Below are 13,967 nucleotides of genomic sequence, written 5' to 3'. Positions count from 1 at the left end.
CGCGCTGTACAGATCATGTCCCGCCGCGAACGCACTCCCCTTGGTCGGCGCCCTCGCCTTGTCGCTAAGCAGCTGCACCTGGAGCGCTTGTTCGGCGGCGGCGGCGGCTGCAATGCTAGGTGCGATCGGGGCGGGAGGCTGGAGGGCCATGGCGAGCGGTGTGGGTGTTGACGTGCCTGAGTCGGAGGCGCGGGGTAGCGTGGAGTGCTGGTTGAGGGTGGAAGGCTCGATGACCTTTGTGCGTTTTGGGAGGGGCGAGGATGGGAGGGAGGGAGGCTCGTGGGTGGGGGCGGGTGTCTGGGCGGACATTGTTGTGGGAGTGGGAGGAATTGAGGTCGAAGGCGGTGAGTGAGTGAAGACGCGCGTGGTGGGGCAGGGGAACGCGTCGCGCGTTCGGGCGCGTTGATTGGTTGGGGACGGGACGGGGGTCTTCAGGAGTTGTTTGAGGGGCATCAAGACTTCAATTGAGTGTCAAAGAATCAGTTGACCACAAATAGGTTAATTTCTTCCATTGAGGTGGTTGTGGAGGTGGTTGCGTCGGCTTGCTCCTTCCCTTTGGAGCGCCAAGAGCCTTGACGTGTTGCGAACATTTCCACCGATCAAAGTCGACCCTTCAGCGACTTTTCGACAATTAAGACGTGCTATGGAAAGGTGAGTAACTGACTTGAGGGTAGCTTAGGTCTCGGTACTGATTCTGGTGTTTTGTAAGGGTGCAGCTAGGCAGATGCGGATACCTTGCCAGAGGTGCGGTACCGGCGGGCTACACTACAGTAACAGGACCCAGGTTCTGTCAGGATCCTTCGCGGACAAGTGTGGTCAGCAAAGTCGGGTCGTTTGCAATCGCCATGCGTGACGGTAGAACGGCGGCATGGCCCTTGCAAGCTCCCGAAGCTGCTGGACGAATACTCGTTCATCGCCCGTCTCCCAACACATGGCACTTAGTGTGTACGCAGCCATTCGCGTGGCATCTGTCAGCATCTCACGATCTCCACGTTTCCACGCGCCCGTGGTTTGGTCCAGATTTGCTTCAGCCCCAGATCTTGCCGATTGTTGCCGGCATTGAACTCAGTCCCCACGTTCGATATTGAAATTTTCTCAGTAAGGGGTCTGTGTTCCTCGTCAACTCCAGACGTTTCTAGCACACTATTAATATTAGAAAGCGTCAGACCACCGTCAGCACCGAGGTCCAGCAGCTTCTCGATCGCGTGACCGGAAGGGACTGACTTTGCGGCTCTGGCCTTCCCCACCCACAGCAGAGCCTCAAGGTCGCTAACGCGGAGACGCCGAGATGCTGCCTAGCGCCCCCCGCTATCCGGCCGGCATTTGACCAATCCCGGCAGCAACTACTCGCGCTGCTTGCAGACTACAGAATCCGCCCGACAGACTCTCCAGAGCCTTGGCCAATGCTTCGATAGCTTACGGCGAAGGCCAATGAAGCTTGTGCTAGCGCACGAAGACTTTGCCATGCACAAGTTGCCCGTGGGCATCTAGCGGAGCGCGGAGCACACCCCGCCGTCTCTCCAACCTTTGAGCGCTACACCGGTCGAGACTCTGCGGTTCATTCCCTGCCCCATCGTGAGTGGACATCGGACAGCAAAGCGAGCCTCCATGGGGTTTCTCTAGCTTCGGTCAGTTCTCCAAAAGGATAGTGCCCGTTCTCCAGTGGCTGAGATGAGTGTTGAGAAGCAAGTACGACAAACCTGCAGCGGCTGAGTCCGTGGCAGCTGTTCTTTCGCTTTGCTATGTCAGCATTACAGCGTACGATCCTCCCCTGGAACCTTCAGTACTCCGGACGACATCACGAGGTCGAACAATCAGCAGCCGCTTTGTCGTCGGAAGCGCCAATAGAATCCAAGGCCCATACACATCGGGCAAGCTAGATCCCCGCAGTTGGCGCGTTCTGGACGCTAAGCACTGACAAGAAGCTGATCTTGAGCTTGATCGCGCCACAGGCGTCGCTTCACCGTCCTGGCGGCACATGGCTCGCAGATCTTGCGTCATGATTCGTGATCACAATGGTACATGCAGTGCTTGCTTTTATTGCCCATGTTTTGGGCGATTGCGTCGGCGATTGTGAAGTTCAAAGATGAATGATGGAATGTCGCGCCTGACGTGCCGACTTTGCAAATGAAACTCCGTGGGGCTGCCCCTCAAAACCCCGAGGTCGCTATCCCATGGTACGGTGAGACGCATCGATCTAGGGCTTCCTCCAGTGGTCCAAGTCCCCACGCTAACAATGCACTATGCATACGCCTCCCCGTCCGTTCATACGGCCACTGTTTGAAATCATCCAATGGCGGCTCTAGCGCCATTGCTCCATCATTCCAGCCTCCGATGGCTTCGCGGCCCATGGGCCTCCATGTTTTGCAGGGCCCGAGGGAAAGGTCTACTTAAAGGCCCATGAAACCCTTCCCGGAAATCATCAATCATCACTCCACGCTTTGTGTAGCTCTTCACAGTTCGGCTCATCAACCTCCTACAAACGTTTTTGGGACTGATCGCCACACATGGGTCTCATGTTGAAGAAGCCCGAGGGCTCTGCTGGTTCAGCATGGCCCTCCATTCTGGTTGGGTTGTTCGTTGCTTTCGGTGGCGTACTTTTCGGGTAGGATGACATCTCGTCTCATCTGCATATCAGTCGTTGACCCTAATCCAGTTATGATACCGGTACCATCGGCGGAATTATAGGCATGAAATATTGGCGCAACCAGTTCTCTACCGGCTATATCAACAAGACTGATGGCGGCCTCGACGTTACGTCAGCTCAGACATCCGAAATCGTTTCCATCTTGTCCGCTGGCACATTCTTTGGAGCTTTGACTGCTGCCCCCGTAGCTGATGCCCTCGGTCGACGGCTCGGCCTCGTCGTTTGCTGTATCGTCTTTTGCGTCGGAGTCATCCTGCAAACTGCAGCGACGGCCATCCCCATGTTTGTAGCCGGGCGTTTCTTCGCGGGCTACGGTGTGGGTATGATATCTGCTACAATCCCGCTTTACCAGTCAGAGACCAGCCCGAAGTGGATTCGTGGTGCAATCGTCGGCTGTTACCAGCTTGCAATCACCATCGGTCTTCTGCTTGCCGCCATTGTCGACAACGCGACCAAGAACCGCAACGACAGCGGATCTTACCGCATTCCCATCGCCGTCCAGTTCGCATGGGCTATCGTTATCTTCGTGGGCTGCATCTTCCTACCCGAAACTCCACGCTGGTACGTCAAGAAGGGACAGCCTGAAAAGGCAGCCCGCTCCCTTTCCAAGCTGAGGAGACTCGATGTTGAGCACCCTGCTCTGTTGGAGGAATTGGCTGAAATCACCGCCAACCACGAATACGAGCTCTCCCTGGGCAAGTCCACCTACATTGATTGTTTCAAGGGCAATCTCGGATTCCGCCTGCTCACCGGTTGCTTGCTCCAGTCGCTTCAGCAGCTTACTGGTGTCAACTTCATCTTCTACTATGGCACAAAGTTTTTCCAGAATGCGGGCTTCACCAATCCTTTCGTCATCTCCATGATTACCTCCGCCATCAACGTCGGTTCCACATTCCCTGGACTTTACATGGTCGAGAAATGGGGTCGCCGCAACCTCCTCCTCTTTGGCGCCATCGGTATGGCCGTCTGCCAATTCATCGTCGCCATCACGGGTACTGTTGTCGGAACCAGCAACTCAGCTGCACAGAACGCCATGATCGCCTTCGTCTGCATCTACATCTTCTTCTTCGCTTGTTCTTGGGGCCCTGTAGCCTGGGTCGTCACCGGCGAGATTTTCCCGCTCAAGGTGCGCGCCAAGTCGCTCTCCATGACCACCGCATCCAACTGGCTGCTCAACTGGGCCATCGGCTACGCAACTCCTTACATGGTGGACTCCGGGCCAGGCAACGCCGACCTCGGCGCAAAGGTCTTCTTCATCTGGGGCGGCTGCTGCTTCATCTGCATCTTCTTCGTCTGGGGCATGATCTACGAGACGAAGGGCCTCGCCCTCGAGCAGGTCGACGAGCTCTACGCTAAGGTCCCGCACGCGTGGCAGTCAAAGGGCTTCGTGCCGTCTGTGTCCTTCCAGGACGTCCAGCAGGCGCGCGCGGACAACAGGCACTTCTCGCTCGCGGAGATCGAGCAGGAGGCTACCCGCAAGAAGAGCGTGCAATACACCGAGGGCGACGGCAACTTCCCCGAGAAGACTCTCCAGTAGAGCAAGCAGGTGCAGGCAAATCTTTCTTTTCTGAGTTTATATATATTTTGAGCGACGCGTAGGGCACGCGGCTTGGGTTGTAGATGTGAGAGCTTCCGCGTGTGATGTATATGACGAGATTCTTCCTGTATCGATGACGAATATACGAATGATACCATCAATCCAAACTATTCAAAATTAGTTGCTGTGTCGCACAATCTTCTAATACATCTTATCACATCACAGCTTTACAACTGCTCTCGCAACAACCGTACTCGTGCTCCCAAGGTGCCAAGCCCCATCACATCTTCCCTCCACCAACCCTCCCCTCCGCGGAGCGTGCTTCACATGCACGACCTCCCGAACCCAACGCAGCGCGCAGCTGAGCGAAGCGACGCGCCGCCGAGACGCGCAAAGCAGACTTGCTCGTACGCCCCGGGAGCTTACCTGGTAGTCTGCGCTAGCGGCTTTGATCGCCGCACATGGCGTCGATGGCGCGGCGTTCCCCGCGTTGATCGGCGGGGAAGGTTACGAGGTGGCTGGCATGTTACGGTGCTGAGGGTGGGTGTGGTTGCTGGTAGGGCCCTAGGGTGTGGTGTGCAGTGCACGTGGAAGGGTGCGGATAGGCTGAGGGGCAGAAATAAACTGCACGTGAAACTGTGCGGATGGCTGGGTATGGGCGAGGATGTGGGAGCACTGCGATGTTGTGTGAGGATGTGGAGGGTTAATTTCCGCGTTTGCTTGAGCGAGGAAGGGGTAACTTGTTGATGCGCGGAAGTGGTACTTGTGAGAGAGTGCGACGTTGGAGTTGGTGTCGTGCTGCGCTGTGCTGCTCTTTGGTGGTAAGGGTTATGCACGATCGGGACAGGGGGAAGTAGTTGAAAGTAAGTAACCCCATACGCACCAACTCTAATGATACACATCGGATTTTCCACGCATTGATCCCGCGCGTGTTGGATGCGGCTAATAAAAAGATGCAGAAATCTATCGCGAGGTGCCTGGGGCGAGGATCCCTGGGTGAGTGAGGACGTGTTGCTGGACTTGGCTGTATGGCAACTAATCACTACCTTTCAGAAACATACTGCAGAGCTACGGGCTATGGAAGAACCAAAGTCTAATCTATAGAAGACTTCTCTATTAGTCTATCCGGGTTGCGAAGATGAATCGACCACTCCCTCGCCCATTTAGTCGCTCGCCCGTTATAGTCTGTAAGATAATGACGCATAGATATGTTCAACCATTACACTCGCTTGACATACGATATTGACTTCAGAGAATTAGGAGAGGGGATCAATATTCACAATGCGATCTGGAACAACACTAGTTTATCATACTAACCTTTGGGCCAATTTGGCCAAATTATGACACGCCACGATACTAGATACTTGTAATTTTCATCATGCTGGCCAAATCAATGATGAAAGAAACTAAATTTACAGACCTTGCTTCAGGCACAGATTCAAGCTAAAAGAGATAGTCATCTTCAACTGAACTAAACCAATGATAATCACGAGCCGAATTGATCATACCGCAGTATCCGCCGCAACGGGATCCATGATCATATCCAAGTCATATCCATCCCCCACAAGCAGATTGTACGAAGACAATGGATCGAACGATTCCATCAAAGACTGAGCTAGGTCTGAGTCATATGGGTGTGACGTTAGATCAGCGTGACCAGCATCCTTACTAGACTCTGGCGCTACGGAACATCCCAAGATGGAATGCTCAGTGGTCTCTAGCTGTTCGCGCCTAAACATAGAATATTGTTCTCCACCAATTAGACTTTGATCCGGGCAGGTATTATTGATGCTTTCAAGCTCTTGGCGGATCTTCTGCCTCTTCGGGGCGGCGTTTGCGAAATTGTCCTCTTGCGGGGACTCGTCAACCGCTTCCATACCACTTTCTCGGAGGCCCAACAACTGTACGCCATGGTCTAAAATTGGCCTTTCGACCAAGAAGGCACGCTCATGATCTGAATTTCCCATTAGAGTATCTCGAAGAATGGTAGGGAAGTCCCGATCTTCGGGTATCTTGGCCTTGCTCAAACTTAGATCAATTGTCAAAGTTAAGCGGAGACAGAAGCTTGGCTGGTGACTTAAGAGATCGGTCCAGCTATTTGGGATTGGAGCTGCGTGAATTTGGGCAATGTTGACAACGTAACGAAGCGCGGAACTTAGCCACTCGATGCCGTCGTACCGCGGTCGATATACTTTCAAGACCTGGTTGAGCACCTCGAGGCGGCGGTGTCTTGCTTCGAGGTCAAGAGCAGACGTCTCCGAGCAGAGAAACTTGGCGTCGAGGGCATAGAAGAGTAATGGAATCGCTATAAATGCCAGCCTAAAGGATTCAGTCTGCGTGACAGAATGTCCAAAGAAATCTACTTACGCGCTCAGCGGTAAGTAACGAGTAAGATCTAGCTGTACAAGTTCTTTGACACATTCAACTGCGCCTAATGCAGCCTCTTGCACGTCTCGGCACCTTTCGTAGCTGGTGGACGAACCTAAAGCAGATGTTTGGGGCTGGTAGCAATTGAGAAGTACGTCTTGGCGGGCAACGATTGATTGAGCAGAGCTACAGCACGAATGTGTCAGAATCATCCCGTAAGCATTCAGAGAGTAGGGGGAGTAATACTAGCAGGCTATGAGTAGTAGATTCGTGTGAACAATAGCGGAATGTTGGCGGAATCCAATACTGCTATTCGATATGGTCATCTCGTGTCGAAGATTGTCATGCCACTTCCGCAATGCGAGCTTGCAATCTCTTAAGGTGCTTGCCCGTTGGTCCTGGCAGTCGGAAAAATCATCTGATGGACATAGCAAGAGAACATTCGTCATAATGTTGGCGAGATGGGTGGCCCTGATAAAGAGGCGTACTAGAAGCTGTTTTGTCTCGAAACTGTGAACTTTGGAACGACTCATTTCGCTCTCGAAGTCAGAAATATACGGACACGGCTGTGATTTGATCACTTGAAGCTCTCGCTGTAAGCCCAATGCCATGCAGCGATCACGAAGCACACAACTCCACCAGAGCCTCCTTAGCATTTGGCCTTGTCGTTGTGGAGCAACTTCAGACAGCGACCTGGGGGATTTTTCCCATGCAAGATGGGCATCTATGAATCGAGCGTTCTGTATGGCAATCTGAAGCCACATCGAGTTAGTGTTTATCGGCTTCGATTCATGAGGACACCACAGTGTCATCAGCACAGCGGTTTGAGAGATCGTAAGGGGTGAGTCCTCAGTAGAGAAGTCATAGAGGAGCTTGTAGCAATTCATCAGTCCGTTGACCCAGGATGTAGTCAAAGATTAAACCAACCTTTGCGTTTCGATAAAATATCGATCTCGCCGATCGAAGTCCGTCATATCCTAGAGACTCGATTACTGCCTCGGGTACAAACTTGACGTTGATTTAGCCATAACACCAATTGATGTAAACAGGGATAGTGAGCTCACACTGCAAGATGCAAAGATCATCGCTCTGAGCAGCAATAGGGAAACTGTATAAGTTCGGCCGGCACGGTTGTCTTCCGGATATGCGCTCCAAAAGTCCCCCTCATCGAGAAAAGGCAAGAATGGATGCACGTGAAGAAAATACTGACGAACGAATTCATCGAGTATTGATTTTACGGGAATATGTAGCACACCCTTGCTTTCAAGGAAGGCAAGGTCTTGTGGACATGAGTCAGCTGATTTGTTGATGGTGAGAAATGGGTACGATGAATAATGGACCGTCATGTCGTTCGAGGGTAGTGTATGGCCTTTGGTCGCCTGATGAGGTAGCAATGTAGCGTTTGTGTTAATAGGTTCGGAACAAGCACCCGCGCTTCCAGAGCTTGCTGATTGCCTTGTCAATTGACACTCATAATGTAGTAGGGGGAACACGGTGTTTATTGAGATGTCACTCACACTGAATATAACGGGAGCTGCTGCTGCGAGGAGTGTCTCGTGGCGTCGCATCTCTTGCAGCTTCCGGAGAAATATTGTCTGAAGGCTGTGATGCTTGGTCGGTCCCGTCAACTGGAGTCAAGGAAACATCTGGACCCGCATTCGGCTCCTCGAACGGCTCGAGGGGTGTTTGTAAGTCAAGAGCTACAGACCGTTCATCTTCTTCCCTTGCAGGGACGCAGAATCCGTCTGACATTTTCTCTATATCATGTGCGACAAATAACGAACTTCTACAATACCATTTAGCTTCGGATCTTGGGTTGGTTTGGAACAAAACTTGAGATATTCACCGTTTCGCTCGATCCTTGACCAAGCAGGTCTTGTTGTCAAGCTGACAGTTCGTGCACGGATTGCCATGGAAGGTCACGTCGCATCTGACTTTTCGTCCTCGACATCTGATACAGGCCTTCTTGGCTCGATGACGAGTGCTTGATGTTTTCGCCATTATGATACGGCTTCAGGAGCAGTGTAGTTGGTAAACGGACAGGCTTGAGCACGAGCGCGGCTAGTCCAGTGTGCCTGCGGTCGGCAAGGTGTTCCTATAATAACGAATAGGTTTACTCATATAAAGTAAAAGGACAACGTCCAATTGAGTTACCGTGCTTGGATTAGGGTCAGTGTGAAGGAGCAGCAGGTGGGTTAATGCGAAATTAAAGTAGATTCCGATCTAAGCAAAGAAAGTGGGGATAGGGTGTGCTGTTTCATTACGTTTCAACGCTATGACAAGGCATATACAATTCCAATCCTACTGCATAAAACCTATTTCACCCTGTGAATCCGGGCGTGGTATCCAATGAGGGTTGGCTGTGTCAGTAATCATCTGCTCCAACCTCGGCACCGAATTACCATTTCTGATATAGTCCCCACGGCACTCGGTGCTACCACGGCACCCCAAGATTAACCCCGCTTCTGGGGTGTATTGTACCCCGGGTATTATCAAAATTTCGCCTTCGGCTTGGCGGGTTGATTCCGCTGCGCAATTCGCCGGAGTTCCCGGCGGAGGATCTTGCCGGTCTAGGGATGTCACTTGTTAGCAAGTACCTCCGTACGAGGAGCTTGATCTTGTGTTCCACTAACCTGGGATCGGGGGATGCTATCCACGAAAACAACACCGCCCCTGAGGTGCTTGTAATTCGCCACCGATTTTTTCATCCAGTCCATGATCTCTTTCTCCGTCACATCCGATCCCGGCCTCCTAACGATATACGCCCGCGGCGCCTCTCCGCCCTCAATGTTGATCCCGACGACACCCGCATCAACAATATCGTCTCGATCAAGCAGAACACCCTCTAGCTCGGAAGGTGAGACCTGGAAGCCGCGCACTTTGATAAGCTCCTTCAGGCGGTCGACAATAAAGATCTTTGCTCCTGGCCCGTACTTGTCGACGTACGCGACATCGCCCGTTCTAAGCCATCTTTCCCCGTTCTCTTCCACAACCGCCTCCTCGGTAGCTTTCGAGTTACGCCAATAGCCTTTCATTACGGTAGGTCCCGAGAACCATATTTCGCCTGGCTTGTTCGGCTCGGTGACTTCGCCATCAGAGTTCCGCATCCTCAGGCTTGCATTTGGGACGAGCTCTCCGACTGATGCCGTTCTAACGTCATCATCGTAGCTCCAGAGCGCGCCGGCGCACGTAAGCTCGCTCATTCCCCAGCCTTGGCGTACGAAATTATCACCTCCAGGCCAAATCCGTTGCTCAAACTCTCTAGAAATCTCTGGTGCCAATGGGGCAGTGCCGCAGACAACGTCATCAACGCTATCAAGATTGTACCTGGCAACGAGAGGACTCTTTGCCAACTGCAAAACAACCTGAGGAACAAGACCGAGAGAAGATACCTTCCACTCCTCGACGTGTTTGAGAAACTTTTCCAAGTCATAGAAAGGCATGATATATGTCGAAACACGCATCTTGGGGTTGTTAACAGCAAATACAGTCTGTCCTGCAGCATGGTACATGGGCATGAAGCAGATGCTAGTCTTGATTCCTGTTGCTGGCTTCACCTTCGCAAGGCTTTTTCTCATCTCCATATGAACATGTGCCTCTCCATTCGCAATATATGCGTGATGTGTGATTTCGACGCCTTTCGGTAGTCCTGTCGTCCCAGAGCTGTAGTTGAGGCAGCAGGTTGTTTCGCGTGGGTTTACCGGTTCTACCCATCCAAATCGCTCGGCTTCTGCTGTGTCAGACAGAAGGGCTGACCAATGCGTGATGCCATTTGATTTGCTCTCACCAGCAGGTGCGATGGAACCATCGAAGGAATATAAATGATCGGTGGTAATGCCGACCTTCGATGCGGCTTCGACAGCAACTGTGAGGCTGCTTTGTTGAGCAATAATAAATCGTGCGCCGCTGTCTTTAAGCTGGTAGGCCAACTCTGCGGCTCCAAAGCCAGGGCTGGCGCCAGTAAAGATGCCACCGGCCATGATAATTCCCATGAATAAAGCAGGGTATTGGATGCTATTGCTGGCAAAGACGAGTGCTCGGTCTCCGGGGCTCAGGCCGGCTTTTTGAAGGCCCAGCGCAATCCTCTTAGCAGTATGGCGGAAATGAGATAGACTGAGATATCGTGTGTCAGGGTGGTCGGCATCAATGTATGCCTTAATATCAGGCAGTGCGTCAAAAGACGAGCCAAAGACCCATTTCTGCACGGACTCTTCAGGCACCGGTATGGTCCACCGCGATCGAACAGGCATTGCAACGATTCTTCGTTCGAGAGTAGTGGTGTCGGTGTGAGAGTAATTTCGAGTGAGGTTGACAGACCCCCATGTTGATGTTGTATGCAGAGTCGTTTTATAGATCGATCATTCTTAGATGAAATTCTGGAGTTTACACCAAGAGTCCGCCGCGGCAGGAGTTTTAGGCCGCGGGAATGCGTGTGCGGCGCAACCAACCGAGGAGATCGTAATCATCCTACCTCGGCCTTCTACTCCGTTTCTAGAGGTTAGCCAGCCTGATTTTAACTAGAAACCAAAGACCTCGGTTTCTGTCCCGTCACTCCTTGCTCTTAGGAACTCAAATTAGGCTGATATGTGGCTAAGCAACTCACTCGATCATCATCAATTCTTCCCCACCACGCAGATTTAATTGTGAGTTGGCTCTTGAGTCAATAAAATCCTTTGGCACCTACCGCAGCTCATAAGCCATATACATGTCTTGTAACATTGCTCAATGCGTTGAGATACATTATGTTATCAAACTTGCGAAATGTTTATGCTCATTTGACAATTCACTTATAGAGATCTGGGACTTGTCCATTCTTGCCCGAGTCGATCTAAGCAACGACCTTGCCCAGGAAAAGGGTCTGCACGTTACAGTATGCCTTGAGTCCTTCGATGCCATACTCAGCACCGATGCCACTCTCCTTATGCCCTCCAAAAGCCGCCATTGGCGTGGTTTCTAAGTGGGCGTTGATCCAAACACTTCCTGACTCAATCGACCTTGCAATCCGTTCGGCGGCTTCAAGATTATTAGACCAGACTGAGGCACCTAATCCCAGGCGTGTGTTGTTAGCGTACTCAATGACCTCCGTCTCGTCCTTCCACGAGATCAGGGGAAGAATTGGGCCTGGCTGCCGTTAGTCAAGCTCCTCCTAGATTAGCGAAGGGTAACATACCAAAAGGCTCCTCGGCAACGATTCGAGAGTCATGAGGAGGATTATCAATAATAGTAGGTGTGATGTAGTATCCGTTTCTAGGCGCATGATCGATCTTTCCTCCTATCGCGACCTTCCAGTCATGCTTCTCAATATCATCAAAGAAGGACTTGACACGGTAGTACTGCATCTCGTTTTGCACAGGGCCATGGGTGGTACCCTCATCTGAGCCATCGCCTAGTGTATAAGACCTGACATGCTTGACAATAGCATCGCGGAACTGCTCATAAATAGACTCGTGAACGTAGATCCGCTTCACGGCGAGGCAGATTTGGCCCGAGCTGAGGAACGCGGACCGAGCAAGCTATGCGCTGGTTAGCATTTATAGTCTCACTCAAGGTAAATATTTCATTACATTTTCAGCCACTTTATCAATGTTTACATCAGGGAACACGATAGCGGGGTCGTTACCACCACTAAGCAATGTTAATAACTCGTGAGGTGTTAGCAAAGGGAGGAAGTATCATCTTACAGCTCAAGTGTCACCCGCTTGAGGGTCTTACTGGCGCTCTGAAGGACCAATTTTCCAGTCTGTGTTGAGCCAGTAAAGCTGATCTTATCAATATCGGGATGATTCGTAATCCAAGGTCCGAGGCTATCGTCACCGCTGAGCGACTGCACAACGCCGGGGGGGAAGAACTGCTGAGCAAGCTCAACTAACTTCAGTCCGCAGTAGGGAGTAAAGGGGCTTCGAAATGTTAGCGATAACTATTTAAAGTGGGAATTAACGGCAAAGGGCCATACGAAGGCTTCACGATAACGACATTTCCTGTCAAAAGGGCGGGAGCAATCTTGACGGCTGCGATCATGAGGGGAAAGTTCCAGGGAACAATGGCGGCGGCCACACCGAGAGGTGTGTACCGAGTCACGACCTTGCGTTTCTCACTATCCTCAACGACTTCCTCAGGTAAGGCAAGGCTAGACTGGCCCTTGATCCAGGCAATAGCGGCATCTGTCTCACCAATAGCAACAGAGAGCTCAGACATAAGAGTCAGTATGGCTTCTTATTGTTTTAATACAGGTTGATGTCTTACAGGTTTACCCTGTTCAGCGACGAGGAGGTCTGCAAACTCCTTCTTGTGGGCTTCAATCGCATCCGCCCACGCAAGCAGCTTGTTCTTGCGCTTATCCCAGGAAACTTTTGACCAAGAGCGGAAGGCCTTCCTAGCCGCCTCAACGGCTTGGTTTAGGTTATCCTCAGTGGCGACAGGCACCTCCTCCTTTTCTTCAAGAGTTGCGGGGTTGATACCACGACGGGTCTTTTCGGTCGGGACACTCTTCCCGTCGATGATCTGGACAAAGTTGCCCTTGAGATTCAGAGGCAGCGTCTTATTACTGCTGGGAGTCATGGTGAAGGATGTATACATCCGAGAAAAGATATTGAGCAAGTCTGATAAGAGGAGAGGAGAGTAATTCGAGGTTAATACAATTCGTAGCTGCCCTCAGCGCGTGCAATCGCCTTTTAAGTCCGATTTTGACACACTACTGTTACACTATGGACCTCGGCATTCCGGACTAACATCAGGGACGGCCACAGTGGAGAATTTGTAGCGGTCGGTAGCTTGCGGAAACGAAGTTTGGCACACTGGTAGTAATACTTGCCGAAATTTGCCCTACCCCAATTTAATCCAAGCTTTTCCAAGATATTCCATTTTCCTCGTCAGCCTGTCCGTCAAGGAGTTCTAACGGTGACGGCCCTCACTACCGACGGCAATGAAAACGTAATGGAACGTAGCCTCAACTAAGCCTAGAACCTGATACGGTTGACTTGAGAATCAAGAAAGTCTGCTATAGAGGAGGCCGAGAGGAATGCACATATCGACTAGGAAAAGAGGATAGACATACCGCTACTGAGATCGTACAGCAGCTGGCAGAGAGCGATAAACAAGCCATAAAACAAGGTAGAGGGATGCGTGGAGGTGGGTTGCAGGGGTTCAGGAAGCACTGCACCAAAAAACTCGATTGATAATTATTGTTGTTATTGTTGTAGTCCTTTATCTAGGTGTTGTGGTCGGAGATCTGTTCCTATCTACTTTAGCCGGGCCGTAACGTGAACATTTGTGTAAGGAGGGGAAAAGCCCACTAATATAGTTGTACGAATATCTTTGAGATGATCAATCTCAGTATAGTTTCTAGTTCGCCTCGCTATCTAATAGAAGGGGCGAGTGTTATGGGTAGTGAGCAGCTGGAGCTATGGTCAGCGATCA

At 51.5% G+C, this 13,967-nt stretch overlaps 3 protein-coding genes across 3 annotated transcripts; 1 reads left to right on the top strand and 2 right to left on the bottom strand.

The window, feature by feature from the left end:
- Positions 1-2,507: 2,507 nt before the first annotated feature.
- Positions 2,508-4,184, top strand: SNF3_2 (Plasma membrane low glucose sensor; the record flags this gene model as incomplete). The annotated part of the gene is made up of 2 exons (XM_056220087.1): positions 2,508-2,605; positions 2,657-4,184. The coding sequence occupies 2 exons, from the start codon at positions 2,508-2,510 to the stop codon at positions 4,182-4,184; spliced, it is 1,626 nt and encodes a 541-aa protein (XP_056065390.1).
- A 4,946-nt stretch (positions 4,185-9,130) lies between these two features.
- On the bottom strand, positions 9,131-10,801 carry N0V89_011354 (uncharacterized protein; the record flags this gene model as incomplete). The annotated part of the gene is made up of 1 exon (XM_056220086.1): positions 9,131-10,801. One exon carries the CDS (start codon positions 10,799-10,801, stop codon positions 9,131-9,133), a length of 1,671 nt encoding a protein of 556 aa, XP_056065389.1.
- A 578-nt stretch (positions 10,802-11,379) lies between these two features.
- Positions 11,380-13,109, bottom strand: N0V89_011353 (uncharacterized protein; the record flags this gene model as incomplete). The annotated part of the gene is made up of 6 exons (XM_056220085.1): positions 11,380-11,672; positions 11,722-12,064; positions 12,116-12,176; positions 12,233-12,448; positions 12,505-12,737; positions 12,795-13,109. 6 exons carry the CDS (start codon positions 13,107-13,109, stop codon positions 11,380-11,382), a joined length of 1,461 nt encoding a protein of 486 aa, XP_056065388.1.
- Positions 13,110-13,967: the final 858 nt, after the last annotated feature.

Source organism: Didymosphaeria variabile (assembly GCF_027946475.1).
Source record: "Didymosphaeria variabile strain IMI 356815 chromosome Unknown scaffold_9, whole genome shotgun sequence".
Taxonomy (NCBI): domain Eukaryota; kingdom Fungi; phylum Ascomycota; class Dothideomycetes; order Pleosporales; family Didymosphaeriaceae; genus Didymosphaeria; species Didymosphaeria variabile.
This window is presented reverse-complemented; position numbering and strand designations above follow the sequence as displayed.